This window comes from Stegodyphus dumicola, chromosome 3, assembly GCF_044657685.1.
Source record: "Stegodyphus dumicola isolate Sdum_Otavi_A_Nest chromosome 3, ASM4465768v1".
In the NCBI taxonomy this organism is placed as follows: domain Eukaryota; kingdom Metazoa; phylum Arthropoda; class Arachnida; order Araneae; family Eresidae; genus Stegodyphus; species Stegodyphus dumicola.
The window spans coordinates 94,570,438-94,598,269 of record NC_140770.1 but is presented as its reverse complement, the minus strand read 5'-3'; the positions used below and the strand labels follow the sequence as shown (position 1 = coordinate 94,598,269).

At 33.8% G+C, this 27,832-nt stretch overlaps 1 protein-coding gene across 2 annotated transcripts in view; it reads right to left on the bottom strand.

The window, feature by feature from the left end:
• LOC118193581 (uncharacterized) overlaps positions 1-27,832 on the bottom strand; it is a 99,075-nt gene that overhangs the window by 67,749 nt on the left and 3,494 nt on the right. The window contains exons 2-5 of one of the 2 annotated variants that reach the window (XM_085813091.1): positions 17,402-17,602; positions 8,560-8,748; positions 5,437-5,631; positions 47-229 (exon numbers count right to left, since the gene is read on the bottom strand). In XM_085813091.1, coding sequence (XP_085669217.1) covers positions 47-229; positions 5,437-5,631; positions 8,560-8,748; positions 17,402-17,602 — 768 coding nt within the window. The remainder of the gene's footprint in view (positions 1-46; positions 230-5,436; positions 5,632-8,559; positions 8,749-17,401; positions 17,603-27,832) is intronic. The other variant, XM_085813092.1, reaches the window with a different exon arrangement.

The following is a 27,832-nucleotide window of genomic DNA, read 5'->3' as shown; positions in this document are numbered from 1 at the left end:
TGTTTCATTCCAGAAACTGCCCAGTAACGCAAAACTATGTACTTACATGATTTATCTTGGCAAGTTTTTCCGTCTTCAAAAAGCTGATACCCTGGGGGACAAAGGCATTTTGCAATACCATTTATGATGTTACACTTATGACTGCAGCCTTTACTACGGCATAGGTTTAATAGAGAATTTAAGTTGCGGTTTTTCCCTGCGTCAGCGATTGAAGAAATGGGTCTTCCAGCTGAAACATATATACATCAAATGTTTAAAATACAGACTGACTAGAAAAATTTTATCTGCATTGGTGATGCATACAGAATACAATAAGAATGCTAAAGAAATCATTATTACTTAATAAATATTACAGTACACAATCAGAGAAATTTAGTAGTACAGAAATATAAATTATTTCTTAGTGAATTTTATGTGTGGAAACTGTAGAAATTCGATGCCAAATGATGCCAAAATAATTCGATGTAATGAGGCAAATTATACCAACTTGTTGTAAATACTATAATAGTTAATGGTACAAATGGACATGAGACTGTACTCGTTCACCTCCAGTACAGATCATGTGCTTCATATGTTTTGTTTCTCTATAATCTGAGTAATTCGCGCTATTATAAAACAAAAGTCAATTTTTAATTGTTTCGACTGAAAATGAAAATTTCACAAACAGCATCAAAATATGTGTTCACCAAAATATTTTATGTCCATATTTACCATGGTGATTGCTTATTCTCTCAAAAAAAAAGAAAGTTCCTTTGTATATCAGATATTTTAAATATGCATTTCTAAAAGTTTTGAAAATCTTATCACATTCCCACCTCGTTATAGCGAATGTGATTTATAATGAATCCCAGGGTATAAAGAACGAAATCTTTAGTTCCATGCAATTTCCCGTACACACTAGTCTTATTTTATAAGGTTATTACAAGTGTATGAAAATCGGATATAAAGAAATCTATAACTTTAAATATTTTCGAATGAAACTTTTTTCTTTCTATTTTCCATATCTTTTCCCCAGAATTTCAGCAAATTTCAACTGAAAATGAACTAATTTTTTAAACTATTCATACTTAGGTTTCCAAGATAGTGAAAAAACATCTTTACTATCTGTTCCTTTATTTTCATCCCCAACTTCTTTATAAGACCGAGCAAGGCAAGCGTGACACCCAATTCATGGAAAAATGGGACGTAGAGTAAGCATATTATAGTAGACCATACGGTGCCTTGCGTTGATCACTGAGTCAAGAAATGTGAATGGATTCTCTGAAATTCTTTGACTGAACTGCAAACATTTATTCAAAGCTGCTGTTATGATGGAAATTAAAAAATTTTTGGTGATCAGGAAAAAATAAAGGAGCGAAAAATTACTGTCAACTTAGGGCTGTACAGGTTAGTCATCTTTTAGGAAATGGAAATTCTTTACCCTTACCGTTTTAGTTTAGAGTATTTAAATCTCTTTCCAAGTTATGTGTCCTTAATGGAGTCTTATATTCCTTAACTATTTTATACGATTTAGGATATTCTTTATTATAAGGGTTATTACGCCTTTGTTTTGCAGCCATACATAGCTTGGAAGAAAATGAATGTATTCTCACTGGACACTGTGTAGGAATTTATATTTATTTTCTAACTAGTTAAAGTTCAAGTTATATATTCTTTCCTAAAAGCCTTCATTCTCCTAATTATCATTGCCAGGATATTTAAACTTAGTAGCGCGCGTGAAGTAATGCAAATTCTACCTTGAGGAAAAAAGGTTTAAGTACCGAGTTTTAGAAGGGAAAGTGAGAGAGTTTGGGCAAGCGATGTTCTTTTGTAGCGTGAGCTTCTGTTTCTGTATTTATTGCTAGTTAACGTGGCGTAACAGCTATTACATTGCTGCCACTAGATTTCGACGTGGATTTAGGTAACAGGGTTATCTGACCCCTGAAGAGTAATTCTACTGCTTGTTAAATGTCTGCGAATTTTTATTTTGGCTCTTTTGAGTTACCGCCCAAGTAAGGCTTAGTGTGTTAGCGTCATGTCGACGCATTGTGAATTTTTAGGGTTTCTTTTTCCCATCTCCTGTGTGATTTCTACACGTACTTCAAATGTCCCATCAGAAGATAAATAAGTAGGTATTACAACTGCATAGAAGAGACTAATGACGAAATTATCTTTCTTTTCCAACTTTTAAGGATGGAAAAAGCGTCACATTATCTTTGATGAGAGAACTCAATGTTGGTAAAAACCTTCTGGGTCAAACGTTTACCCTTATAGCGCGTTGTAATGCTTTTTTGCATCGAAGATAAGGTGAGCATTATTCATGGATATAGCCAAATCGATTTCTGCCGGGAATATTATTTATCTATATCTATACCCATTATCATGAGCAAAAATCCAAACTCAGAGCCTCTGATCATAGAAAAAACATGAGTATAAAAAACAAGTTGAGAAAGACTGAGCATTACGATGTTGAAGAAGCAAGGCTGAAATGGCTGTCCATTTATTAGAAACCACAGTCTGACAATAATGAATTTGCCTAATACTTTGGAGAAACAGTCTTTCTGTTCTTGAATACCTAGTTGGAAAGGTTCAAAAACGGGAACATTTTGTCAGGAAATATTTTCGGAAAATCAAAGATAGTTTAAAAAATTAATATCCTATCGATAAAGCATAGTAGGGTTTTCAGTGAACAGATGATCTCAAAAATCAAGATACTTAAAAAATCTAAAAATGTGTCTGTTTTTACTTCCTTGTACGAAGTAAAAAGGAAGTATTGTAATCGCGAAAAGTTTCAGGCAGCATATTTAAACGAAAATATCCATTTTGACCGCTATCGAATGCAATTTAACGACGTTTTTGCGTGATATCTGTACGTAAGGACAGAATAAAATACTCTTTTCCTTCAAAAAAATTATAAAACTGCTTTAAAATTAATTCTGAAGAGAATTTTTCGTGGCGTCTGTACGAACGTATGTACGTACGTGCGTACGTACGTATCTTGCATAACTCAAAAACGAGTAGCATCAGTACGTTGAAATTTTGTATATAGGACTGCTATAACATGTAGATGTGCACCTCGTATTTTGGTTGCAATCGGCCGTACCAAACGTATATAAATATATTTATATATATATCCACTCTGTTACCTGGCTCAGTGATCTCAGTTTCTTTATACTCCTATATGTTTGTAAATTGTACATTTTTTGCTTTAAAAATGATTGAATTATGTTGTTTTTATCTTCCGGTTAAGGATTTTATGCCTTTAGTAAACCTGTGGGCAATATTTTTAGAATTATCAGCAATTTTAAAGTTGTTTAATTGCCGCTAAGCCTGTTTTTAATGGCGGCCATTGATGCTTACATTTGAAACAGGAGACTAGTGGATTTTTTGCCAATCTAGAGAAACTTAGCTTCGCAACAACAAAGATAACTCATTCATTTATTATTGCCAATTAAATCATGCTTAATTCTTTCTGGAATTTTTTCGAGGAAATAAGTGTTTGAGATTTACTTCGTAATTTTTAATATAGATATTTTGTGTTTTTATTTCTTTTGCCTTCTCGCGAAGTGAGAACTGAATTAATTAAATGAGAACTACTCAATCGTCTGTGAAAAGTTTCTTTTTTGTTTTGTTTGCTTAATTTCTTTTATACATCATTCTAGCTTTATTATAGTATTTGAATAGAACATGTGGCAACGATTAGATAATTCTATACTTTAAATGATATAAATGTTGTGCATTATGAGTTATAATATGAACGAAATATATACGTTAACTGTTGTATAATTATTGGATTATATAACAGTTAACTTAGTTTCCGTTATATAATTATTATATAAGTTAGTTGTTATATAATTATTATATAAGTTAGTTGTTATATAATTATTAATATTGTTAAGTGAATCTAACGCCAGAGTGTCGCTATGGTAAACAAATACTAGAGTGAATTTTAAAGAATGCATTTATTCTATTGTGGTTTATGCGCTGTCGGCGAAGTAGATTTAATTCAATCCAAAAGTTTAAATGAAATGCAAGAAAAAATGCGTATAATTTAATATTCCAATACAAGGAAGTCATGTGGTGTACACATCAGATTTCTTATTGCTAATGGGAATGCATAGAAACTGTTTGAAGAAGAACTACGAAAATGGAATGAAAAACTTCCCGTCCAAAAGCGAAAGATCTTAATTGACAACTGTTTTGTACACAGAGGCGTGAAAAACTGAGAAGAACTAAGATCGTTTTCATTTCTCCGAATACAACTTCAATCGTGCAACTTATGGAGCAAAGATTCATTAGAATTTTGAAGTGCCATTACAGAAAGAAGCTCACTTTAAGCATTTTGGACAAGCAGGAATAACCTGTAGACTATAAAATATTACTTATTTATTGATGGAATGCTAGAACTAGAAAAATCTTCGTAACTTGTTACAAAAACAACCATTCGAAATTATATTCGGTACGCTGGTCCAGCAAAGGATGTTAAAGGAGAAGAATATATTGATAAGGAAGATTTGTTTATCTCTAAGTGGTTAGAAAAAATGTGATTTCAGTATTTTCAAAATTCCAGAAAACTGACAATGTAGGAATCATGCATTCATGTTTTCAGAAATTATTAAATCCGTGGTAAAAATCGACATCATTAAAAAAAAATCAAGGCATCTAATTTTCACACTTTAATTGTCGACGTACTAGTAGCTTTATTTAAGCGAGAAATACATTTACGCCAGTCTACCTGTGCATGTCAGTGCTACCTGTGCTAAGGAAAGTCATTAGAATTTAATAACACCCAGGCATTCTATGCCTCTAGGATTTATTCCCTACTGGATTATTCAATGAGACTATTGAGCGAAGATTTATATCTACAAACCAAACATTAAATAAAATTAAATAATGTTGCAACAAGCATGATTTGGAGCTCTTTCAGCAATCTTTAATAGCTAATGCAAAATCTGCCTCAACTTGTTATAAACGAAACATTATTCTATTCAGGGGAGATACCTCCATAAAATTTCATAAAATCGTTCAGTCTATATGGAAGTTGATTGATAATCTAAGAGAAGCTGCTGACTTACTTGGGGTTTTTTCTTAGTTGTAATAAAATGCTTCTACATGATATTTATCATATAGAAGCAATTCAGTTCTAGACTACTTATTTTATTTTAATGATGATATACATATAGAGGAACAAGGTTACATTCATTATGTAGATAGAATCTATTTATTTACTTTTCGAATACGTGATAGTTAATTTTAGCTTATTTAATATTGGAAAGCACTTCTTTGTCAGACTGTTGTAAAGAATAGAAAACTGGGATTAATATATAAATAAGTTTAATTAAAAAAACACGGGATATCTTCGAAATAATTTTATTGCTTGTATTGTAAAAACGTGCTCTTTATTATTTTCTAAGTGAGTAAATAATGGCAGCATCAATAGTAGATTATATATCTCACCTACGCAAATGGGATATGTTTCTCGAAATAGTTCATCCTCTAGTCTTCCGTTAGGTTTGCAAAAAAGTGACTGTGGACCTTCTAGTACAAAACCTGGATTGCAACGAAATGAACACGTATCCCCACTTCTTGGTGGATCTGTTGGTGAGCAGTTAATTACTGTGCCATTGATTAGGGGATGTAGTGAGAGGCACACTGGAAGAAGGAAACCAAGATTCACATTTCAATTAATGTGGTAAATGGAAATTACAGTTAAAGTATGTGATAAAAGGTTCTCATCCTGTAACTAATACTAGTGCGACAAAAATGATATTCTAAGCTACAAGGAATGCACGCGTATTAAACAGAGTATGTTTCGAAAATTTCGTATTTCCTGCTTCCACGAAGAATCATTAGACTGTATCATTCAAAAAAAGAAGCCATTGCGTACATTTCGCCGTTAAATAAATTCTATAGAAAACCATTGCCAATTTAGTAATCAGAAATACATGTAAATAGCTGCCAGTTATAGGGATAGTGATCTTCATGCCGAAGAATCATGTTCATTTCGGAAAATCTTTTATTAGATTCCAGTAATCAAGCATGTTATTATAAATTTGGTTTAATTTTATTTTGATGTTCACTTTATTGAAGGAAATAATAATTTAAGTACAATATCTGTCTTAAGTTTAAGGATGAAATCTATAACTGATTAGATAAAGCAAGGTAGCATCCTTAGTATGAGGTCTCGAAGAATCGAATTATCGGAGCCTAGAGCATCATGCGGGCAGGGTCGTGACGACCTTTTGCAGCGTCTCTATTATTTGCAGAATTCGATGGAGGGTGGACTAAATCATCCCTGTCTGATAGAAATTATGTAAAAAAATGTAATTACAGGTAAAAAATTATATTTAAAATATTACACGTAAGCCGAAGACGGGAATTATTCCTACTGGTCATCGAATAATAGACATGTATACTGTTTCATTTTCAAGTAAATATTTAGGGATGAAAAGCTTTTTCTCTAAGGTCCCTTTTCTGATCATTCTTTTTATCTCTACAATATTCATATTTCATCGTTTAATTTATAATCTTGCGTGGCCCCAACAGATACAGTTGAGATTCAGCAAACTTACTGATTAAGAAGTTGAAAGATTCAACGAACTGCCGAAATAGGCACACAGGCCGAAACGCGCGGTTCTTAAATTTCTACCTAGCAACCTTCACGCTCGCGATTCAAGAAGCACACTTAAAATCTCGTTTCCCTTCTATTTAAGCTTAATTTACTTCTGCTAAAAATTTGAATACTCTATGCATTCTACTACGATTTACATACTCTGGCATTGGCAATTCTAGGGGAAAGTAAAGGCTTGAAAGGAAAGATAGCTTAAACTTAAAATAAATGTTAGTTAAAACAAATATAAACCCTACAAATTTCTAAATTAAAGCTGCTAAAAATGATAGGACTATATTCTTTTGCCGATGCACATGTTTTCTGTCATATCCAATATTCTTAGATTATTTTGATTGCTTGTATAGTCATGCTTGTATATATAATAAAATGACTTGGAGAAAGCTGCAAAGGATTGACGATGGTTCTCTGCATTAATAATCCTAGGAAAACCTTCCTGCATATTTAGAAAGATGACACTAGAAGGAGAGACAGGTAGACAGACGTGACCGAATTGAACATAATTTTTATTGCTCGATACTAATTATCGGAAAGATATTTTTCGTTGCACAGGATCATGGACGCAATACGCACCCCACAATTTTATATAGAGTATCACATTTTAGATGATATAGTGGCACGACAAAACAAACTGAGTGAAGTAGCGTCTTGAATGAAGGAGAGCTGAAGCTAAAAGCGGGCAGTTATCCAATACAGAGGCTGATCAAGAGAAGATTTTGTTTTAGACGTAAAAGGTTTCAGTTCTTAAAATTTTGAGTTCAGGTTCTGAGTTAGCTATTTCATCAGCGTTACGCAAGCCATGCAAGAGGAATTCATCTAGAAACGACGTAGTCCAGAAAAGTTATTACGATTTTTAGAACAGAGAGGGAGAATTACGGGGTTACCCCTCGTTCAAATTATAATTTTGATTTACGTATTTTCTATCTTACATATATATATATATATATATACTGTGATAACACTGTAATAACAGATACGCACTCGTGCTGTTCATTTTGGTAGTTTGCATATAAAATCAGATACGAAAGAAATGACAATATCTTTGCACAGGATTTCATAACCGGCCATATTAAGCAATTATAAGGACCGCATTCGGTACGCGAGCGGGCTTTTCCTACCCCTGCATTAGACTATTTACTTTTGGGTATTATGGGGAGATATTACAATAAATTTAGTAGTTTCTATCTAAAACAAAACACTAAAAATTTTACTGTAAAGAGTTTTACTACTGATGCAATGCATAACAAGCATTGCAGAAGCGAAGTGATCTGTAAAACTAAATATAATTATGACTCATCTGTGGAAATACAAATTAGTTTTCTTTTTGAAAATGTTAACTACTAAACATAACGGCCAGTCTGTGGCAGATTCACATGCAATCTTGACTTTTATAATTAATGAAAAATATTTAGGTGATAAATGTTAGAGATTTATGGTTAAATCAATGTTATATCGTTTTATTCAATTGCTAAAAGGTTTGTTTGGTTTAAAATAATATACCTTGAAATATGAATAGTGTAGCTTGTTCTTGAGTATAAGTGATACGTGACTTCTGTGAACATGCTTTTGAATCTGAGGGTTAGTAATATCAAGTCAATTATTTTTAATCACACATAATAGCGATATACCTCTCTACAGGAAGAATCGAAAATATCACGAGAAGACAGATGAATATTTGTTGTCTTAAACTTTCATACCTCGCTATATGTCTGAAGAAATAGGGATAGATACATCTTGTTGAAATCTGCCTTTTTGTAGTTTAAGCTGTTATATGTCTTACAAGTGCAACATGTCTAATAATAATGAACTGATATACATTAGTGCTTCATTTCCTCTTAGTTTTCTTTAAAGAGTTATATTTCTGGTGTGCATTTATGTTAAACAGAGTGCAAAAGTATTTAGAACAAAATTAAACGATAAGTACATTTTTAACAAAATAAATAATTAAGTACCTGGTTTAAGAACGCAAATAGGTTTTCGACCAGACCACAGAAGATTTTTTTGACATGTCCTTATTTTAGGTCCTCTCAGAAAATGCGTTTTTTTGCATTTAAACTTGCATTTCTTGCCCACAGGATAAATCGCTTCACCGCATATCCTTGATCCATGTGTAGGAATAGGAGGTTCTTCACAATACTGTGCTATAAATAGAAAATGAGGTATAAAAGGCAGAAATTAAAACATTCTTTATCATTCAAAACTATTAAATTGGTAAATGCTATATATAAGAATTTGTATGGCTTATTTTAATTAAAAGTAACAACCGCGGGCCTCTGGAATACCGGCCCAGTGTGCAAACCACTACATCACGAAGGCTCGCCAAGAAGTTGAGAGAAATACCTTATACCATTTCCTTTCAATTCTTGTTTCCCGCTTAAATCTCCCTACCAGAATAAGTTTTTAGAATCGCGTTAAATGCAAATAAGTTAGAAGAAGTATAGGGTGGCCCAGAAGTCACTTTACATTTTGAAAATTAAATAACTTTTTTTCTATTAATACATTTCTTTTTCTCTTTTCAGAATTAAATATAATCCCTGGAAATTTTTGGCATGGATAAGTTTACAACAGAACAACGAGTGAAGATAATTGAATTTTACTTTTAATAATTGAATTTTACTGCTGAGAAATATCGAGACATGCTAGCGAATTTTGTTCAACCTCAGTTAGTAAACATGGCAGGGTATTGGTGGCAACAAGATGGAGCAACTGCAGATACTGCTAGAGCCACAATGCAGTTGTTAACTGCAATGTTTCAGGATCGGATAATCTCTCTTAAATCCGATTTTGAATGGCCTCCACGTTCTCCTGATTTGACAGCTCCGGAACTTTGGCTTTGGGGATATCTTAAAGACAAAGTGTATGCAAATAAGCTTCGAACTATTCAAGAACTTAAGGCAAACAACCTCAGATGTTAAGAAGTGTCATGGAGAATAGTTTAGAAAGAGCTCGACTTTGTGAAGACGAGAATGGAGGCTATTTAAGAGACATTATCTTTCGTCACTAAGTCAGAACTAACTTACACACTCTAAGCTTTGTAATAAAAAAGAATTCATTAAATACAGTTATTTAAGAAAAAGTTATTGAATTTTCAAAATGTAAAGTGACTTCTGGGCCACCCTATATTTAAAGGAAGTTCAACTTACATTGCTTTGGAGTCCTTAGTGGCGCATGTTTGCCTTCTGGGTACTTCGTTCTTGAATGTATAACCCTCGGCCGTATTGTACGTGCCTGTTAATAATCGCCGGCTAGGTTGACTTAAGCCAATGCTAGACACAAATACCAACTACGCTAGGTATTTGTGTCTAGCTTTGGCTAAGTCTACTTAGTTTAGTATTAGATTAGTTTCTTATTTTCTTGATTTAAAAGCCCAAGTGGAGGCTTTCCTGTAAGCCCGAGAAGGGGCCATCTGTTATTATTTCTTTGAGTGAATAAATGGGTATTTTAACTCTTCTAACGTTTCTGTAGTAACTACTGAAACTCAGCGATAATTCGCTACTTAGTTCACTAGGTTCTTCGACTTTATATCGAGACGAAGTTTCGAGGAACATTATAAATTTTATGCGCATAGAGTTTTTTCAAATGGAAGACCTAAGTGTGTAAGGATCCTAAGTTTTACTAACGTTTATTTTATTTTAAATCTTTACTATCACCTCTTATTTTCTACTTCCGGCCAGAATTAAAAACTTTTAATTTATTTATGCAAATTTGTCTTGCGAACGCCAAGTACTTAAGTTGTGGCTTTTTGCCAAGCAAGAGAGAGGAAGGAGTTACTAGAAGCAGGCCGCTTGCCATAGTAGTTTTACTCGGTTGCTGGTTGCCTTCAAGGCCAGAGGTTTAATCCTCTTGATAATTTCAAACTTATCGTAGTGTTAGCAGTTCTCTGTACTACATACGGCTTTTTGTTAATATACGGCCAATCTTGGAGTTAGGCACTTGTTTGATTAATCCAAAGTTAGTTTAGTTAGAGTTTAGTTAATATTTTTCTATTCTTACGTTCAGACCACAAGTGGTTGGTCTCTGTTTTCCGAAGTCCGGAAATCATTGTAAAGAGAGAAAAATAAAGGGTTTCGTATACCCTTCCTGTGTGTATTGTCTACTTCCCAAAATTATTGAACATAGCTTTAGTAAGCTCCCTGTTCCGAGTCAGGACAGTTAATGTTCCCTAAGCAAGTAAGGAGCAACACAGAACCTGATAAGTGTCTAAATAATTATGGGGTCGCTATCGCTGTAAAGTAGCCTTAGTAAGGCAATTGAATTACTTGATTTACTTTGTATCTTCTCCAAACATGAATGTAAAAGTATTATGAATTCAAGAAATAAAGATGAGCTTGATTTTTAATAATTTGTATAAGATTTAACCATCTTTGTGTTGATTTCTAATGAAAATGTTCAAAATATTTTGAGGCAAACGAGAAACATTCTTCAAAAATAAATTTTGATGCTTTCAAAAATTCTTCAGATAACATGGTTCGTTTTTTTCTGTAAACTTCTGTCTTACAGGAACCATTGCTTCATACACTTCTGCAAACAAATTAAAAAATTGAAAATAAAACTTCTCTAAATTATTGCCCCAAAGGAAGTTTTTACGATATCGATTTAAAATTTGTTAATGTCCAGAAATAAGCGCAAACAAATTATGATCATATTTAAAGAAAGAAACTGCATATAGTTTTAAAAATTCTATGCTTAGACGAATGCATGTGGCGAATAAATGCTTAATCTGTAGAAAAACTTTGGTATATGAATAATTTTTATAAAGAAACTTGTTAGGAAAAAAAACTGGCTGTTTTATGCACAGCCAATGCCTGTGCGTTGTGCACTTTTGAAAAAAATTCCAAATAGCCAAATTTTAAAAGTGAATGAAACAAAGGAATAACATCAAGTGATGAGATATAACACGGCATTTTAAAAGGAGCCAGAGATATTCAGAAGTTTCCAGCACCTTAAATTTGTTGATTTCCCGATGTAGAATTGGTGGCAAATGGAAATAATGTGTCATTAAGACGAATATGTAGAAGTCCAGTGCTTGGAGTCATAGCAGCTAAAGATGACCCTTTTTTATGTCTGCAAGCACAATACTGCAGATTAATCACAGTACATCAAATTGCTTCTGGTCATTCAGACAGTGTAAAAACAGCTGCATCTTTGCCAGTCGCTTATCGACGGCTACACACAGAATAAGTTGTATATAGAAGACAGTGGTTTGTCTTCCATTGATAATTTTGCAAAAAAGTTATCAATGGAAGATAAAGTTATCAATGTCTTCCATTGATAACTTTGAGGCTATCTATACTAGCATCGAAATCACTTCAACTATACAATGGAGTACTGTGCACCTTATGGAGAGCCACCTTTGATAAACAGTGTGATATATAGGTACATGGGCTTAGTAGACTGAACTGTCTGTACATGGGCTTAGTAGTATCATGGGCTTAGTAGACTGAACAGGCATTGCTATTGGTGGCCTCACTATACTCCATATGGTGCCACGCAAATGCAGTGCAGTGTAAGAATCATATCCTCTTATTCAACACGTTCACGCATCTTTTTCTGCCTTAGGTCTTTGCGGTGAGGGTTATCGCACCGTGTTTATTTTGCATTGTGGGAATTCCGCCCGGCAAATAAACAGCTGCAACCCACATAAAGAAAGTTTTACCTTTCTCCAGGACATAATAGCCAAATTGATCCTGACATTTACATCATCATGCACTATAGCTAGTATAGCCAAGTGAAATGATGAAAGTGCAACCGATTTCTTCACGGTTCATCCGTGCTGTGCCATTTATTAAACTTGAGCTACTTACTCGCCCAGCAGTTAGCATGCTCTACGAGCTCTCACAAGCTTTTAAATTTGAGAACATATCAGTTAATTAATCTCTTCACAAGAAATAGTCTTAGATACTTGAAATGCAAGAAATTTTGTGGTTAGTTCCATCAGTGGAGCTACTTGGCCGATATATTAATTGACCCAGTGGATCAGTTGCTTCGCTGTTGAGGGTAAAGTAAAGTAAGGAAGTAAGTTTGAATGCCACTTTTATGACAATAAAAAGTGAGATGTTCAACCAGTTTATCAAGCAGATAGAATTGGAGATATTTCCTCTTACAGAATGGTCAACGCGATCATTTGAGCATGCATGGAACGTACTTGGAAAGCATTTAATTTTTCTCCATGACTCTCACCAGAATTTTTACAAGAGCATGTCTTCTGGAATCAACGTAAATATCCCAAATGATAGACGATTTTATGTTTGTTTCAGTTGACGATGTAGGGTACGTTTTTCCAGCAGCAGTAATCCCATTCCTTATCTCCAGCAGTGATCTTTTTTGATACCAAAAGTCCTAGATTTTTGCCTATTTTTCATTGCTAAATTATTCATTGTTTTTTTTTTCTTTTGCATTTCCTAACACGCGTATTTTTTATTACACCCCATAAATTCTGAAAGTTTTAATGAATTCCGATAAATACTCTTCTTTCTACTCAATTTTATCGCTTTATCTTTAATTTTGGACACGCACAGGTACAAGAGAGTGCGACACTAGACATTCACTGTTGTTGTTCAGGTGTAATTCCGCCGCACTAATACTGCAGTTCTTCCTTGGGAGAATACTCAGGGAAGCAGTCCGAAAGCCTCCCACCCCTTTTCCTCTAGCACCAAACTCCAGAGAGGACTTTAAGTTCGCCGTGTACTTTCAGTACCCCCTTGTCGAACAGACACACTACACTTACAATTCGAACCTGAGCCATTGGTACAGCAATCAGCGTCACTACCCAGTAAACCGGCAGGTAGGCTAAATTTTGCGCAGGTGTGCATAAAATTTAGGTCTAAACATAAACACGAGTGTAGCTCAAAGTGTAAGTTATATCAAGAACTGTGCAACAAGAGCAGCGAAAGCTCAGAATAAAACTTATTTCAGTTTTCTTATGGAAGCAATTGTAGTAGATATAAGAAAGACATTCTTTGAAAAAAGCAACATGCTTTTTAGCTGGAAATTCTTTTGAGGTTGAAACATAAGGAATATGAGATTTTTGTGGATAACACGTTTTAATTCTGTTCAAATGAAACTGAAGCATATTCATTATAACGTCCATCCAAAATCATACAGTGCTAGCGGTTACAGTCGAAAAGTTCGCGGCAAAAATATCACGGACGAAAACGTCGCGAAGAAAACAACGCACGGCGAAAACGTCGTGGGAAAAAAGAAAGCAAGAGAAGACATCGCAGTTCTAAAACATCTTGGTACAAAATATCGTCGTCGAAAATAACGCGATTCAAAAACTTAGCAGTTTAAAAACATCATCGTCCAAAATATCGTGGTAAAAAATAAAGTGCATACAAATCATCGCATGACGATAACATCGCAGACATGCGTTTTTAATGCTTTAATAACGGATATTTGAATAATAAACGGATATTCGAATAATGATTTGTGAGCGCAAGATGGAAAGAAGGATAATTTTTACTTTTATATTTTATATTAAGTAATAAATTAAAGAAAAAAAAAGATAATTTTCACCATATGAGTATCAGATTAACAAAAGTGAAGAAAATAATTTCATAATTAACTTATGCAGCTTATCATTAGATAAGGTCATGCAGTTATCTTTCTTTTTCTATTCTTTTTTAGATTATACTTTTCATAAAAATTACCAGTAAAACTTCATATAAAAAATTATTAATGAGCTTTGTTAGTTAACTATGTGAGTTTAAAATTCTGTTAAGTGCTATAAGTTGCATTAATTTTCCATGCTTACGTTTCCATATTACATTTTCAGCAAATATTTATTAGTTAATAAAAAATAACAAAGTAAAAATTATCCTTCTTTCCATCTTGCGCTCACAAATCCTTATGCGAGTATCCTTTTACAATTATTAAAGCATGTCTTAAAAACGCTTGCCTGCGATGTTATCGTTATACGATGATTTACAGATATTTTATTTTTTACCTGAATATTTTCAACAGCGATGTTTTCAAACTACGAATTTTTTTAAGTGCTTTATTTTCGACGACGATATTTTGTACCATGATGTTTTAGAACTGGGATGTTTTCTCTTTGCTTTATTTTCTTCCACGATGTTTTGTACCCCGACATTTTCGCCTTGCGTTGTTTTCTCCTCGACGTTTTTGTTCGCGAACTTTTCGGCGGATACCGTGCTAGCAATTGGCACATTATTGCTTAGGTTTGAATGATGCTGATCAGCAAGGAAAGCCATTATCCTCGAAAATAAGTGATGGTGTGCTGCAAACTAATCAAACGATACACAGAAATCTCAGAATGATATCTAAAAATTGCTGTGGTGTTCGTCATGCCTTCAACCCGGTGTAGTGGTAAGTGACATTGATTGTCGGACCGATGGGCCCGTATTCTTATGCCGGAGAAGGCACGGATGTTTGTAAGTATATAGTATCTGCGCAGTAAGGGGGAATTCAAAATACACGGAAGAATCGCGTTTAATGCAAATGAGTAGGAGTAATATTTCAGTCGACGTTCCACTGACTTCGGGAGAGAGAGAATCAGAATTTCTGACTAGCGCGCGTTTGCGTTTTGGCCACATCTCTCTAAGCTCGGCCGTATCACGGGCCCTTCTTAATTAACCCTTCTCGAGCTTTATGTTTCTGTTACTGAACTTAAGCAATTATTCTCTTAGCTGTTCACTAGGTTCCTCCACATTTAGTTGTTAGATAAAAGGGAGGAACGCCACAAATTTTTTAAATATTTATTTAAATTGAATTTCATCTTAAATATAATTTTTATTAAATTTCATTTTTAAAGTATCATATTTTTTTATTTTAGGTCAGAGCTTTCAGTTTTACATGTTGCCATATCATAATCTACATTTATTATGCTTATTTTCTTTTTTTAAAGTCGTAATTTATATTTATTACTTAAATTTTGATTATTGTTGCTTTAATGCATAATTAATTTAACAAACATTTTTGGAATTTCTACAAAATTTTACACTTTAAATTGAACATTTAATTTTAATTTATATTCATTATATATAAATATAGTGAGACAGAAAGAGAGAGCGGGAGGGAGAGAGAGAGAGAGAAGGAAAGGTAGACAGATAAACTGCTATACGTACGTAAAGAGATTTTATAAGGGGCAATACAGCTAAATACGAGTATCTTTTTAATACCTGGTTAAAGTTCCATAAAAAATAAATCAAAAGTATGGTTTTCTTAGTTCTTACACGACTTTTAAATAAATATCTTCTATTTCGATAGAAACAATATAAATCATGTCATTCTGACAACAGTTTTATATTAAGAGAGCTTTCCTTTAACGGAAACTTCCCTCATGCAAAATACACCCTACTCCCCATTTAAAATTACTATATCATGAAGGCAACATGCAAAAAACGTCAGATGGAGGTGCGAGTAACGCTGTCTACATTAGGTATAAATGGGAAGACTGAACAACAGGATTTAGAAATTATCATCTTGTTGCTCACGTGTCTTGGTCATACCCCCTTCTTCACTTCAACTTTCATTCACCGCCCAGTTGAAGCATTACAACAACTCCAGCGCTCTTAGTAGCCACCCCATTTCATGACTGCCGGAACACAGTATGTAAAAAATTACATGCTAATCGCGGCAATAAGAGGAACTTGGAGGATTTAGAGATCGCATTTTAACTTTGGCTGTATGGGTAGAGGGCATGTTATGCTTCAACTCTTACCAACATGTTTTGGAATTCGACCGTCGCACAATAATGGCTTATCGGGGTTACGTTTTATCGTTCCGAGACATTACTGCTCGTATTGATCGGGCTCTCATGAGTGTTAAGCGATTATGACATCGATGAGTCAAGGAGGGCCAGCAGAGACAGGCGCTTACAGCAGTGCAACGGAAGACAGCACGCAGGAGTGGTATCCCGTTGGTTTTTGAGATGAATCCCTGTTCTGCTTACAGCATCATGAAGGACATACCCGTACGTGGAAGGCATCGAGATGAACGATCTTCGCCGGTTTGCATTCGTCATCGTATTACGAGCCCGCATGAGGCGTGCTGGTGTGGGATGCCTTTGGGTATACATTCTGGTTACTAATTATCATAGCCGGTAATGTGGATAGTCGGCGTTACATTTTTGACTCGTGCCTATGCCTTATCCTCGAAGCCTGAGAGACGCCATTTTCAACAAAACAATGCACAAGCCTTTTTTGCCCGCGTTCTCCTGACTTTCCTCAATATATGTTCGTCTGTTGTCCTACTCAGCACGTTTTTCACATCTCTCATCCATGGAGAACATCTGCTCATGTGTTGCCGAGAGAGTGCCACGTCACCACTCGCTCTGTCATCGAAGCTCAGTTCAATCCGATGCCCAGCCGTTGTTGCTGATAGAAGTGGCAGCTCTGTATATTGAATTTAGCACCTGTGTACTGCAAACCACTTGCAAATTTAATAACTTCTTCCTCCCAGTATACTTTATATATACAGTAAATTAAATGTGCGGTTTCCTTTCCTTCCTGGTAAAGATTCTCGTAGAACATTTTATATATTTTTAAAAGTGGTTATCGTATAATCAAAACTATGTAACCTAAAAGTCTATTTTATTTGATTTATTTCATAAATTTAATTCATGAGTTTGCATAACCTGTCAAAAGCTATTTAAATATTTACAAGCGTTACCTGTTTGATTTAATGTAAGGAAATAATATTAATATTATTATCTGTATAAACTTCTATATATATTTATATATATACCAAAACTTCATATTTATATTTAACAATACGAATCTAATGACTTAAATCTATATTTTCAAACGAAACTATTTTAAGAATTTGACTTACATTCTTTAATCTCTTCACATTTCGGTGGCGTATTTTCCCATTCTCCTTCAACGCATTTTACAACAGAACTACCGTTCACAATGAAACCGGCATTACAAATTACTATATAAATATCACTGCCTTCAAATGTACCATATTGTAGTTTTCCATTTTCAGGAGGATCAACAGCAGGACATTCGGTCGAAAGATCAGCATTGCTGTCTGAAAAGAAACAGAAAAATTTTGACATGTTACTGTTGCTACAAACGCGATTATAGTTTATCACAATGAAGATATCAATTGACGTAAGAAAACAGATAAAAATAAATGGTACTATATTCTCAATAAGCATGGATGGGAAATTTCAATTTTCATATCTCTGAAATCTTGAAAAAGATTCCACACCTGAAAACTCGTGCCATCGCAGTTTTGTTGTCGTTCAAATCTTTCAAATCTTAATAAAACACATTGTTGGACATTTTAAATCTAAAAATCATGAAGTACAAAAGAAGCGATATTTAAAAATAACCGCAACTGATGTTACTATCGCGTTATCTGCGTCATAATATAAAACGGGTAGTGGCTTTGCGTGCCACATTGCATATGTGCATTAATGAATTCTGAAAACAAAAACTTGAGTTTTTAAAATTTTGGTTCACTGCTTAAGGCAAAGCAACTCGAGGACTACCTACTTACGAGGAGGAATGACTTCGTGGAAGACTTTTTAAAGGAAACTGGCTCGTATCACGTTCATGGGGGAAAACCATAAAAATTTCTATGCAGCCGACCCGTCACCGAAACTCGAACTCGGAGCACACTATCAGTGTTTAGCGACTTCGCCACCACGGGCCAATGGTAGGCCTTGTCTAAACAGACTATCGCATTTTACATTTATTATTTATTTATGTTAACTCTTTAAATAATCCTTCCCCTCTACACTTACTTTAATTTAGAAAAAAATACAGAAAATGATAAAAAAATTTAGGCCGCTGTTCAAATACATTTTGTAGTTAAAAAATAAGAAAATGAACTCTAGATGAAAGGTTTTAGCGAAATACTTCAGTTGTTAAATTTGATTTTATCTTCTTGATGCAAATCATATATTAAAAACAATCTGTTGAATTTGTTCATCAGTAATGTAAATTTCAAATTTTTCATTTAATTAGAATCTTTTAATGTTAAGTAAACTTTTATTCTTTTTGATATTATTAGTTTTATATGAAGCATCCAAAGAGCTTGAGATACGAAATATTCGAGAGATTTAGAAGCTTTTTAGGATATGGATTCGAGAAAACTTAGGATTCATCTAATTTCTAGTAATAAGGTACATTATTTTGTTTATGTAAATTTTTGAGTGTCTCGGAATAGCTTTATGATACTCAGATTACGATTATTACAATTTTAGTGCAATAAGATCAGTTTAAGATTCATTTCGTTTATTTGATTACGGCAAAGCACTCGAAGGTTATCTCCCTAAGAGGAGCGATGTCTTTGTGGAGGATTTTCTAAGGGAAAGTGGTTCGTATACACGATACATGTAGGGTTGACAGGCATGTGTCTCGCGCCCTCCACTAACCAGAAACAACTCCCTGAGGCCTCAAGAGGCCGCCTCGGAAGCTTTTTAGATGTTAACAAGAGCATTTACATGGCCATACAAGGGCGGATTGCATTTGTTTTACGCTTTTGACATTTGTTGTTGTTATTTGCTATGGTAATTATGCATATTCATAATAAAATTCAAATAAAAATACAAATTAAAACAAAAATAGAAAAATACAGTTACAAAATAATCGAATTAAAATACAGGCTCATAGGTTAAAAAACATTATGCATATGCAGAAGAGGAAACGTTAAATACATGCTGGAAACATTTGACTGTACATTATTTGATAAGTGTCTGTAATAGGGATTTATGTAAATTTTATGAGTAGACTTATGTGTCTACGAATGTGGAACTAGGTGCTGATTTAGTTAGTGTATCATGCCTTGCGAATTTTGGTTAATGAGGAGAGCATAAATCTTGGCCCATTCCCTTGAGCTTGTTGACAACTTTACAGATTGTATTTACTGCCGCTTTGTGCTTTATAAGGAAACGGTGATAAGCTTCTCTGTTGTTGATGGGAAGAGGGAGGTGATATCCTGCTGTCAGATGGCATTCAAAAACATAATGATCTGGAGAGCCATCGGCTCCGCAGACGCATTTGTCCGTGATTGTTATGCCATGTCTATTGAAGTAGGTCGGGAATGGGCCGTGTCCCGTAATATAAGGCGTGAGAGTAGCCATTGCAATGTTGTGTTCGGTGCTGACTTTCGGAAGGTAGCTGTAAGTACGTCTTCTAGTAACACATAGAGTACATAGATACACATAGGGTAAAGAAATCGCCATGCAGTTAGCCCATTCGCCAGGAATTAAGCTCAGGTTGGAACAGTTTTCAGCGATTACTGCTTAGCCGCTGGTGGGCCAGATCATTTTAAGAGAATTACGCAACGAAGAGTAATAACTTAAACAGTTAAACAATATTATATTTAAAGTGCATACTTTGCGGTTAAAACACAGAAAAGCGTATGTTATAGATTCGCATGTTTTCAGAAAAAAATTCCTTTTAGCATAGAATGATCAGACGTCTCAAATTGTGTGGTAAGAGCCTCATTTCAATAAACTGTCTCGCCTTTAAGCTATGTTCCTGATTTTCAAAAGTATCCCGGATAGTGCTTTGGAAAATTGAGAGTGGAATTAAATTATCTGAAGAATTTAAAACAAATCACCTCATTTTTAAAATACTGTGAGATGTAGAAATGTAACTTCCGAAAGAAAGTATTTTGACGAAGAACGATTTACTAATAACGAATTATTCAATGGAATACCGTACTTAAAAAATATGATACAATACGAAGATTTAAACAGTTGTTCGAGTATGATATTAAATTTGAGCGAAATGTAGTGAGATATTTTTCCATCAAGAGCGATGTTTCGTTCAAATCTGTAATATTGTTAACTGAATTCTACTTTAAAGAAAGATTTGCAAAAACAAGGCATTATTTCGATAATATCTCTACTGATTGACCTTTCCAATTGCGATCACGTCTAAATGTGAATAGTAGTATAAGGAATTTTCTTCCCCCTTTCTGCATGCCTTCGCCGTGTAACTGGAAGAATGCCCGAAGCGTATTCGGAGTTCGAATCCCTGGAACGGCATTGCAGATTTCTTCGATTTCCTTTTAGAATCTAGCTTCGAAAAATTCTAAAAGGGTTCTACAAGTGGCGCCCTAACTAAAAGGTAGTGAACGATAATACGCCACCACTAGGATTTGGCACTGGGTCCCCAAATCTGCAGTTGCCCTTTAAAAGGGACAGTATATAAGGTATTTTCTCCCTTTTTTCCGCATGCCTTCGTTGCGTAACTGGAAGCACGCTCGACGTGTATTCGGGAGGTCAGTAGTTCGAAACTCTGCCAATTCACTGCAAATCTCATCAATTTATTGATAGATGATTCTACAGCACATCTGAAAACTTAAATAAACAATATAAACAAAAATTGGCAATGCAAATCACCGATAACAATATTCTCTAAGACCACGTTTCTCAACGGAGTATGGAAATCATTTGGAACTTTGGTAGTCTGCTTATGTGGTGAACTTCCAGAGGCCGAGCAGTAAAGTCGCTGAATACTGGTAGTTTAAAGCGGGTTCGAATCCTGACGAACGGGTTGGACGTTTGAGTAATTTTTCCTATGCGTAACATGGATATAAGCTAATTTCCCAAACCTAAATTATTCCTAACCTAAATTATTTGGGTGTTTTCCAAGGAAAACACCCAAAAAAGGCTGAGAGAATTAACTGTTAGAAAGGATAAAATTATAATTTAATCAAAGTAATTTTTCCTTACTTTCTCGTTTTTAAATGCAGTCACAGAAGCATCTTATTCGGCTCTGGTTTCAAAACAATTTGATCACTTTAACATAAGAAAATTAAATTTGGGCAATGTGCCATTTCGTTTCCAGCCGTTTGAGGTTTGACTGATGGATACACATTTATTGTATATTGCTAAATTTTAAATTTTCTTGTGCCAGGAGATGCAAAATTCTTTTGCTTTTTTTTTAATACTTCTTGAGGTAATTTGTGTACAAATTTGTTTTCCACTGCTTTACTGGGATTTTCTTACAGCTCTAATATGGTTTGTTTTTTGTAAAGGTTACCTGCATTAGGAATTTTTCTTACGCTAATTCATTATTCCAAATTGAATATTATATTAGAATTTGCTAGTGTTTTGATTTTGATGTATTAATTAGGTTTTAATATAGATGTAATACTTTGGGAATCATACGATGAAAGAATTTAATCGAAAATTCATCAGTTATCTTCCACTCTCGGCCAGAGTGGGCAAACTCTCACACATCAGAAGACAGGTGGAAACTGTTGTGTAGTAGATGACTGGAGGGAAGATTCCAGCTAATTTGATGGTTAAAACAGCATTTAATTTTTCAGACGTAAACAATGCCTTGGAATCATATTATGCAGAAATCACGTGGCACAATGGCTACAATCTGAACCCCATAATTTTACAAAAACGAAATTATACTTTTAGGACAATAGACGAAAAACTGCAGAAGAGCGGTTAGGTAGGCGAAAACATGACGGGTGGAACTTGGAACTAGTTGTTATGCTAGCATATAGCTATAAAATAACACTTACCAGCTCCTTAGAGAGTCCCCAAAGGGCATGACGAAAGCTAAGTTCCTTAACTGAATTTCCCAAAGAAGACACAGAAATAATTAATAAAGTGAGGACATTTAATCCTCCATAAAGCAGAAAACATCGGCGAGAATTGGAAGCGGGTGGCACATGTAGCTCAATCTGCTGATCGGAAAGAAGATAATCATGAGCAGGGCAATGCTAGGATCATCGGCAGGCGAATCAGAAGCAGTATAAAGGGGTTATCACATCTAGCGACGGTCCCTGCTAGACGAGACTTTTCTGAGAAATGAGAATCTGGTAGCCTTAGTTTAAACGGAAGGATTTCTAGAAAAAAACTCCGCCTAGTTACGGAAACGATGTACCGGCTACACGGGAGTTTTTTAAACCTCGCCAAAAATGTTTCAGCTGCAGCTGTGTCCCGGGTAGAGATCAACCAATCAGATGAAAGTTCTCCTTCTGAAAGATCAACGATGTGGCAGTCAGCAACATTAATCACTACGCTAATCACGTAGCTTGTTATAATCTGTGTTCAAAGCTAGCCCTGGCACACAGGCAAAACAATAATTTTACACACGTCGCAGCGCTCCGGACAGACATACGAATAAACTAAGAAAAAATAAGTGATATTACATATGGCAAAAAATGACAAGACTAAAAATAATTATAATAACAATCTATAGATTGACCTCCAACGGCATTCAATTAATAAATCGCTGGTGTAGCGCTCAAAATTCAATTTAGTTAATTATAAAATAAAATTAAACTAAATGATGCAACGTCCTCAATGCTGTTGGTCAGAGGTGACCTACTTATTCGTGATCAAATAATCGACCCTGAACTGGCGTTGAGTAGGGCAGTAAATTTAGATAAGCATTTTAAAGAAAATTATAAATAAGTTAGCCTGTGCTCATCAAAGCAGTTTTGCCACTGGAGATCTAAAGACTGATCAAAGATGACCTGTGGGTTCTGGTGCTCAAACAATAGGTTACTGGTGTGAAACAGGGCAGTAAATTTAGGCAAACTCTTAAAATTAAATTAAGCTAAAGGATACTGTTGGCTATGAAAGAAGGTCAACGGTGAATGCCGAGACCATTGATCAATGTAGAGCACCGCAATTGTTTTGCAGTCTAGTGTAATGAAATGGTAGTATAGCGTAATTAAAAATTCTAGAATCTTTAAAGAGACTCGCCTGAAGACATTTGTAATATCAAAAACTCTTATCTTTCACAAGCTTGAATATTACCATTCCTACCAAAGTATGTGCATATGTCCTCTAAACTCGTAACATGAGAATAATTCTCGATCTTTTGAAGTATTAGAAAGATATTGAACAATTTGGACCGAATGATGGGAGAATATTTTGATGATGAAGAGAAGAAATACCAAATTTCGATGCTAAAGACCAGTATTTAAAATTATCAAGGATTACCTGAATTTGTAATTGAAGGAATAAAGTATTTTTGAATAATTTCAAATACAAAACGAATATTTATCAAACAAAGAATAAGTCAATTTTTGTGTATTGTAAAGCCATTTTAATCAATATTATTCAATAGCTGTAGACAAAGCTTATATTCTTGAACATAATTAAAAGAATTAATATCAAAAAACATATATAAATATAAACAAATGTTTTTCGTTTCCATTTTTCTACCTCTTTTGGGTTTTTTCATTATTAAAGCAGATATTTCTGAATTAAACAGTTTACTTCTAAATTTGGAGATTCTGGAAAATTTCTGGAAAACAACTTCGAAATTACAATGTCTGAAATTTTTGAATCGCTGGAAGTAAACATTTCAAGAAAGCCTTAGGTAAGTCTTGAGACGGGTTGAAAAAACGTTTGAGACGTCTCTTACAAAACAATGTATACACAAAAATGAGGAAGACGAAAGAAATGATGCACAAAAGATGTACTATGTTTTTTCTAATAAATTTAAATCACGTGTTTGCTCCGTTTTTATTGTAAGATATCAGTCACTTGTTTAGTTTTAAGATGTTAGTAGCTTTAGCATTATAGATGATGAATCAGGTATTAATTTTATGAAAGTCACTATTTCACCTACTTTTTATCCGAAATACTTTAAGACATGAATGAATTAAAAAAAAACTGTTTTCGCAAGTTATCACTTCGAGAAAATCCTCACACTCTAGCCTTTGATATTTACTGATTAAATAACTGACAACTTACAAAACCTTCTCAGAAATGGGAAATAAAAAAATAGCAAGTTGAAAGGTACCATGATCCTACAGTTCACTGCAATGATTATCAGTCTTTGACGCCTCTGATACGATTCTGAGCGCTGTCTTGAAATATATCGTATAAAATAAATCTCTTCTAAAATGATTATGATAGTGCATGCAGATTTCAATTAATGTAGATGTCTAATCATAAATATGAATTATTTTAAACACAAAGTTACAACAATATAAATGAGAAATTAAAACATAAAAACAAATAGAAAATTATATAGTTTATTAAAAATATTAATCGTCACCTTTCTCTAATGATAAACATTATCTGCTCGAACACTTATTCATATGCTCTGGTTTCAAAATTTGAATGTTAATATTATAATTATACTTTGTAAACACTCAAAGTATTATAAAGATTTTGTACTGTTTACTTTAAGTTACAGTTGAATGTGAAGAATCTTAAGAACTAGTAAGCGAATAATTGCTTAAGTTCGTGGGGTAGAACACAACAAGTGAGAAGGGTGAAATAACCCTTTATCGTTTCAACTAAAATTTAACAGAACTCCGACTTTGGAGTTTTATAATAAAGCCGACACTCGGGCTTGAACTTAGGAAACTAAGAATTAAAACTTAACTAAAAAGATATAGCCGAAGCTATGAAGATTCTAACTGAATTAGCCTCTTAACGCTAATTGACTGCGAAGCTATCAAGGGCCTAAAGTACGGCCGAGTGTAATAATTGCTTAAAGAGAGAATAGCCTAAAAAGGCGGACGCGTGCTAACCAGAATTTCTGGTTCTCTCTAAGGTAGTAGAATTTCGTGGTTAAATACCGCTCTTCCTCGACTTGCATCCAAACGTGATTCTAAAACTACGTTCTGGCCGGAAATGGCAAGTTGAAATCAAAATTTAACTGTTAATACAATTACCATAATCCTTACATTATAATTATAATATTTAAAGAAAATGAAAAAAATGATTAGCGTTTTTACTTCCTTGTACGAAGTAAAAAGGAAGTATTGTAATCGCGAAAAGTTTCAGGCAGCATATTTCAACGAAAATATCCATTTTGACCGCTATCGAATGCAATTTAACGATATTTTTGCGTGATATCTGTACGTAAGGACAGAATAAAATATTCTTTTCCTTCAAAAAAATTATAAAACTGCTTTAAAATTAATTCTGAAGAGAATTTTTCGTGACATCTGTACGAACGTATGTACGTACGCGCGTACGTACGTATCTCGCATAACTCAAAAACGAGTAGCATCAGAACGTTGAAATGTTGTATATAGGACTGCTATAACATGTAGATGTGCACCTCGTATTTTGGTTGCAATCGGCCGCACCAAACGTATATAAATATATTTATATATATATCCACTCTGTTACCCGGCTCAGTGATCTCAGTTTCTTTACTGTTATATGTTTGTAAATTGTACTTTTTTTTGCTTTAAAAATGATTGAATTATGCTGTTTTAATCTTCCGGCTAAGGATTTAATGCCTTTAGTAAATCTGTGTGCAATATTTATAGAATTATCAGCAATTTTAAAGTTGTTTAATTGCCGCTAAAACTGTTTTTAATGGCGGCCTTTGATGTTTACATTTGAAACAGGAGACTAGTGGATTTGTTGCCACTCTAGAGAAACATAGCTTTGCAGCAACAAAGATAACGCATTCATTTATTATTGACAATTAAATCATGCTTAATTCTTTCTGGAATTTTTTCGAGGAAATAAGTGTTTAAGATTTACTTCGTAATTTTTAATATAGATATTTTGAGTTTTTATGTATTTTTGCCTTCTCGTGAAGTGAGAACTGAATTAATTAAATGAGAAATACTCAATCGTCTGTGAAAAACTGTTTCTTTTTTGTTTTGTTTGCTTAATTTCTTTTATACATCATTCTATCTTTATTATAGTATTTGAATAGAACATGTGGCAACGATTAGAAAATTCTATTCTTTAAATGATATAAATTTTGTGCATTATGAGTTATAATATGAACGAAATATATAAATTAACTGTTATATAATTATTGGATTATATAACAGTTAACTTAGTTTCCGTTATATAATTATTATATAAGTTAACTGTTATATAATTATTAATACTGTTAAGTGAATCTAACGCCAGAGTGTCGCTATGGTAAACAAATACTAGAGTGAATTTTAAAGAATGCATTTATTATATTGTGGTTCATGCGCTGTCGGCGAAGTAGATTTAATTCAATCCAATAAGTTTAAATGAAATGCAAGAAAAAATGCGTATAATTTAATATTCCGTACAAGGAAGTCATGTGGTGTACACATCAGATTTTTTTAATATTATTTTCGTATAAAAGGCTGATGGAAATATTTTTATTATAGTTTTATTACAGCTGTCGACAAAATAAATAAACGTACAATCGTTTATGATTTAAAGTTTTCATTTGCTATTAAGAGGGAGTAATTAAAAAAATTAACTTATAGAATCCGAAATTATATGCATTTTTGTTACGTAGAAACAGAATGTATTTGTTTTATCTTCATTTTCAGGAACCTGATGCAACTTTGACGCCCGGAGTTCATATTGTAACATACAGAGCAAGAGATGCTGCTGGAAATACTGCCGTCTGTTCTTTTGAAATAAACGTAACTAGTAAGCTTAATTTTCTTTGAGTGCTGGAATTCTGGTACCTAGAGTGATAAATCACAGTTTTTACAGCAAGCCCTGTAAGATCTAATTCTCTGCACTATCATAAAGTAAACTGATCTTTCTAAGGAGCCTGGCGACTTCTCACACACCAGATTGTTTTCTTATGTGTACACATCAGATTTTTTTCTTATGAATACTAGCCAATTCTTTTAGAAAGTCCTAGACAAAAGCATTCTCTCTTTTACAAAGATAATCTTTTTGTGCTTTGCGCATTCGATTGAAGTAAAAACAAGCAAGGACGAATGATTAATTACGAATGTCAGGTAATTAATTCTAATTAAAAAATAAACTTGGCTTTCATGAGATACATCAGTTAAGTAAAACCATTCGAAATGAAATTAAATGGAATTTAAAAAAAAAAACTATGAACCCAAAATTACAAGATTACTTATATAGCTACCAAACTGTTCACATTGTAAATGCTACATTGCGAAGTTAAAGTACTGCATTATAATGGTTCATTTGCTCTTTAAATAATTTTTAAACGTACTTTAATTACTTGACTTTAACTTGCTACTCCTGCGTTTTGGTGTAGATATACTATCTTAGAGGATTCGGTGAAGGAACTTGGTCTTCCTTGTTTCTTGGTAACAGAAGATAACATTGTAAAGAGTCCTTGTGTCACTTTTCTTTTGTACTGAAGCAATGGAAATTTCTCTACCAATTCGCAATACACTGTATACGAAGGGTGATTTCCAAAATTTAGAAAAAAAAAAAAATGCGGTGACACCATTTTTCCTTTGATTTCTATTTTACAAAGATTTCAACATATCACTCTTGTCCAACACCACCCATGTGACTGTTATAGTCTCTCACTAGCACGGGCTACAACAATGAATTTGAAACCGTCCTTTTGGGTTCTTTGAAGA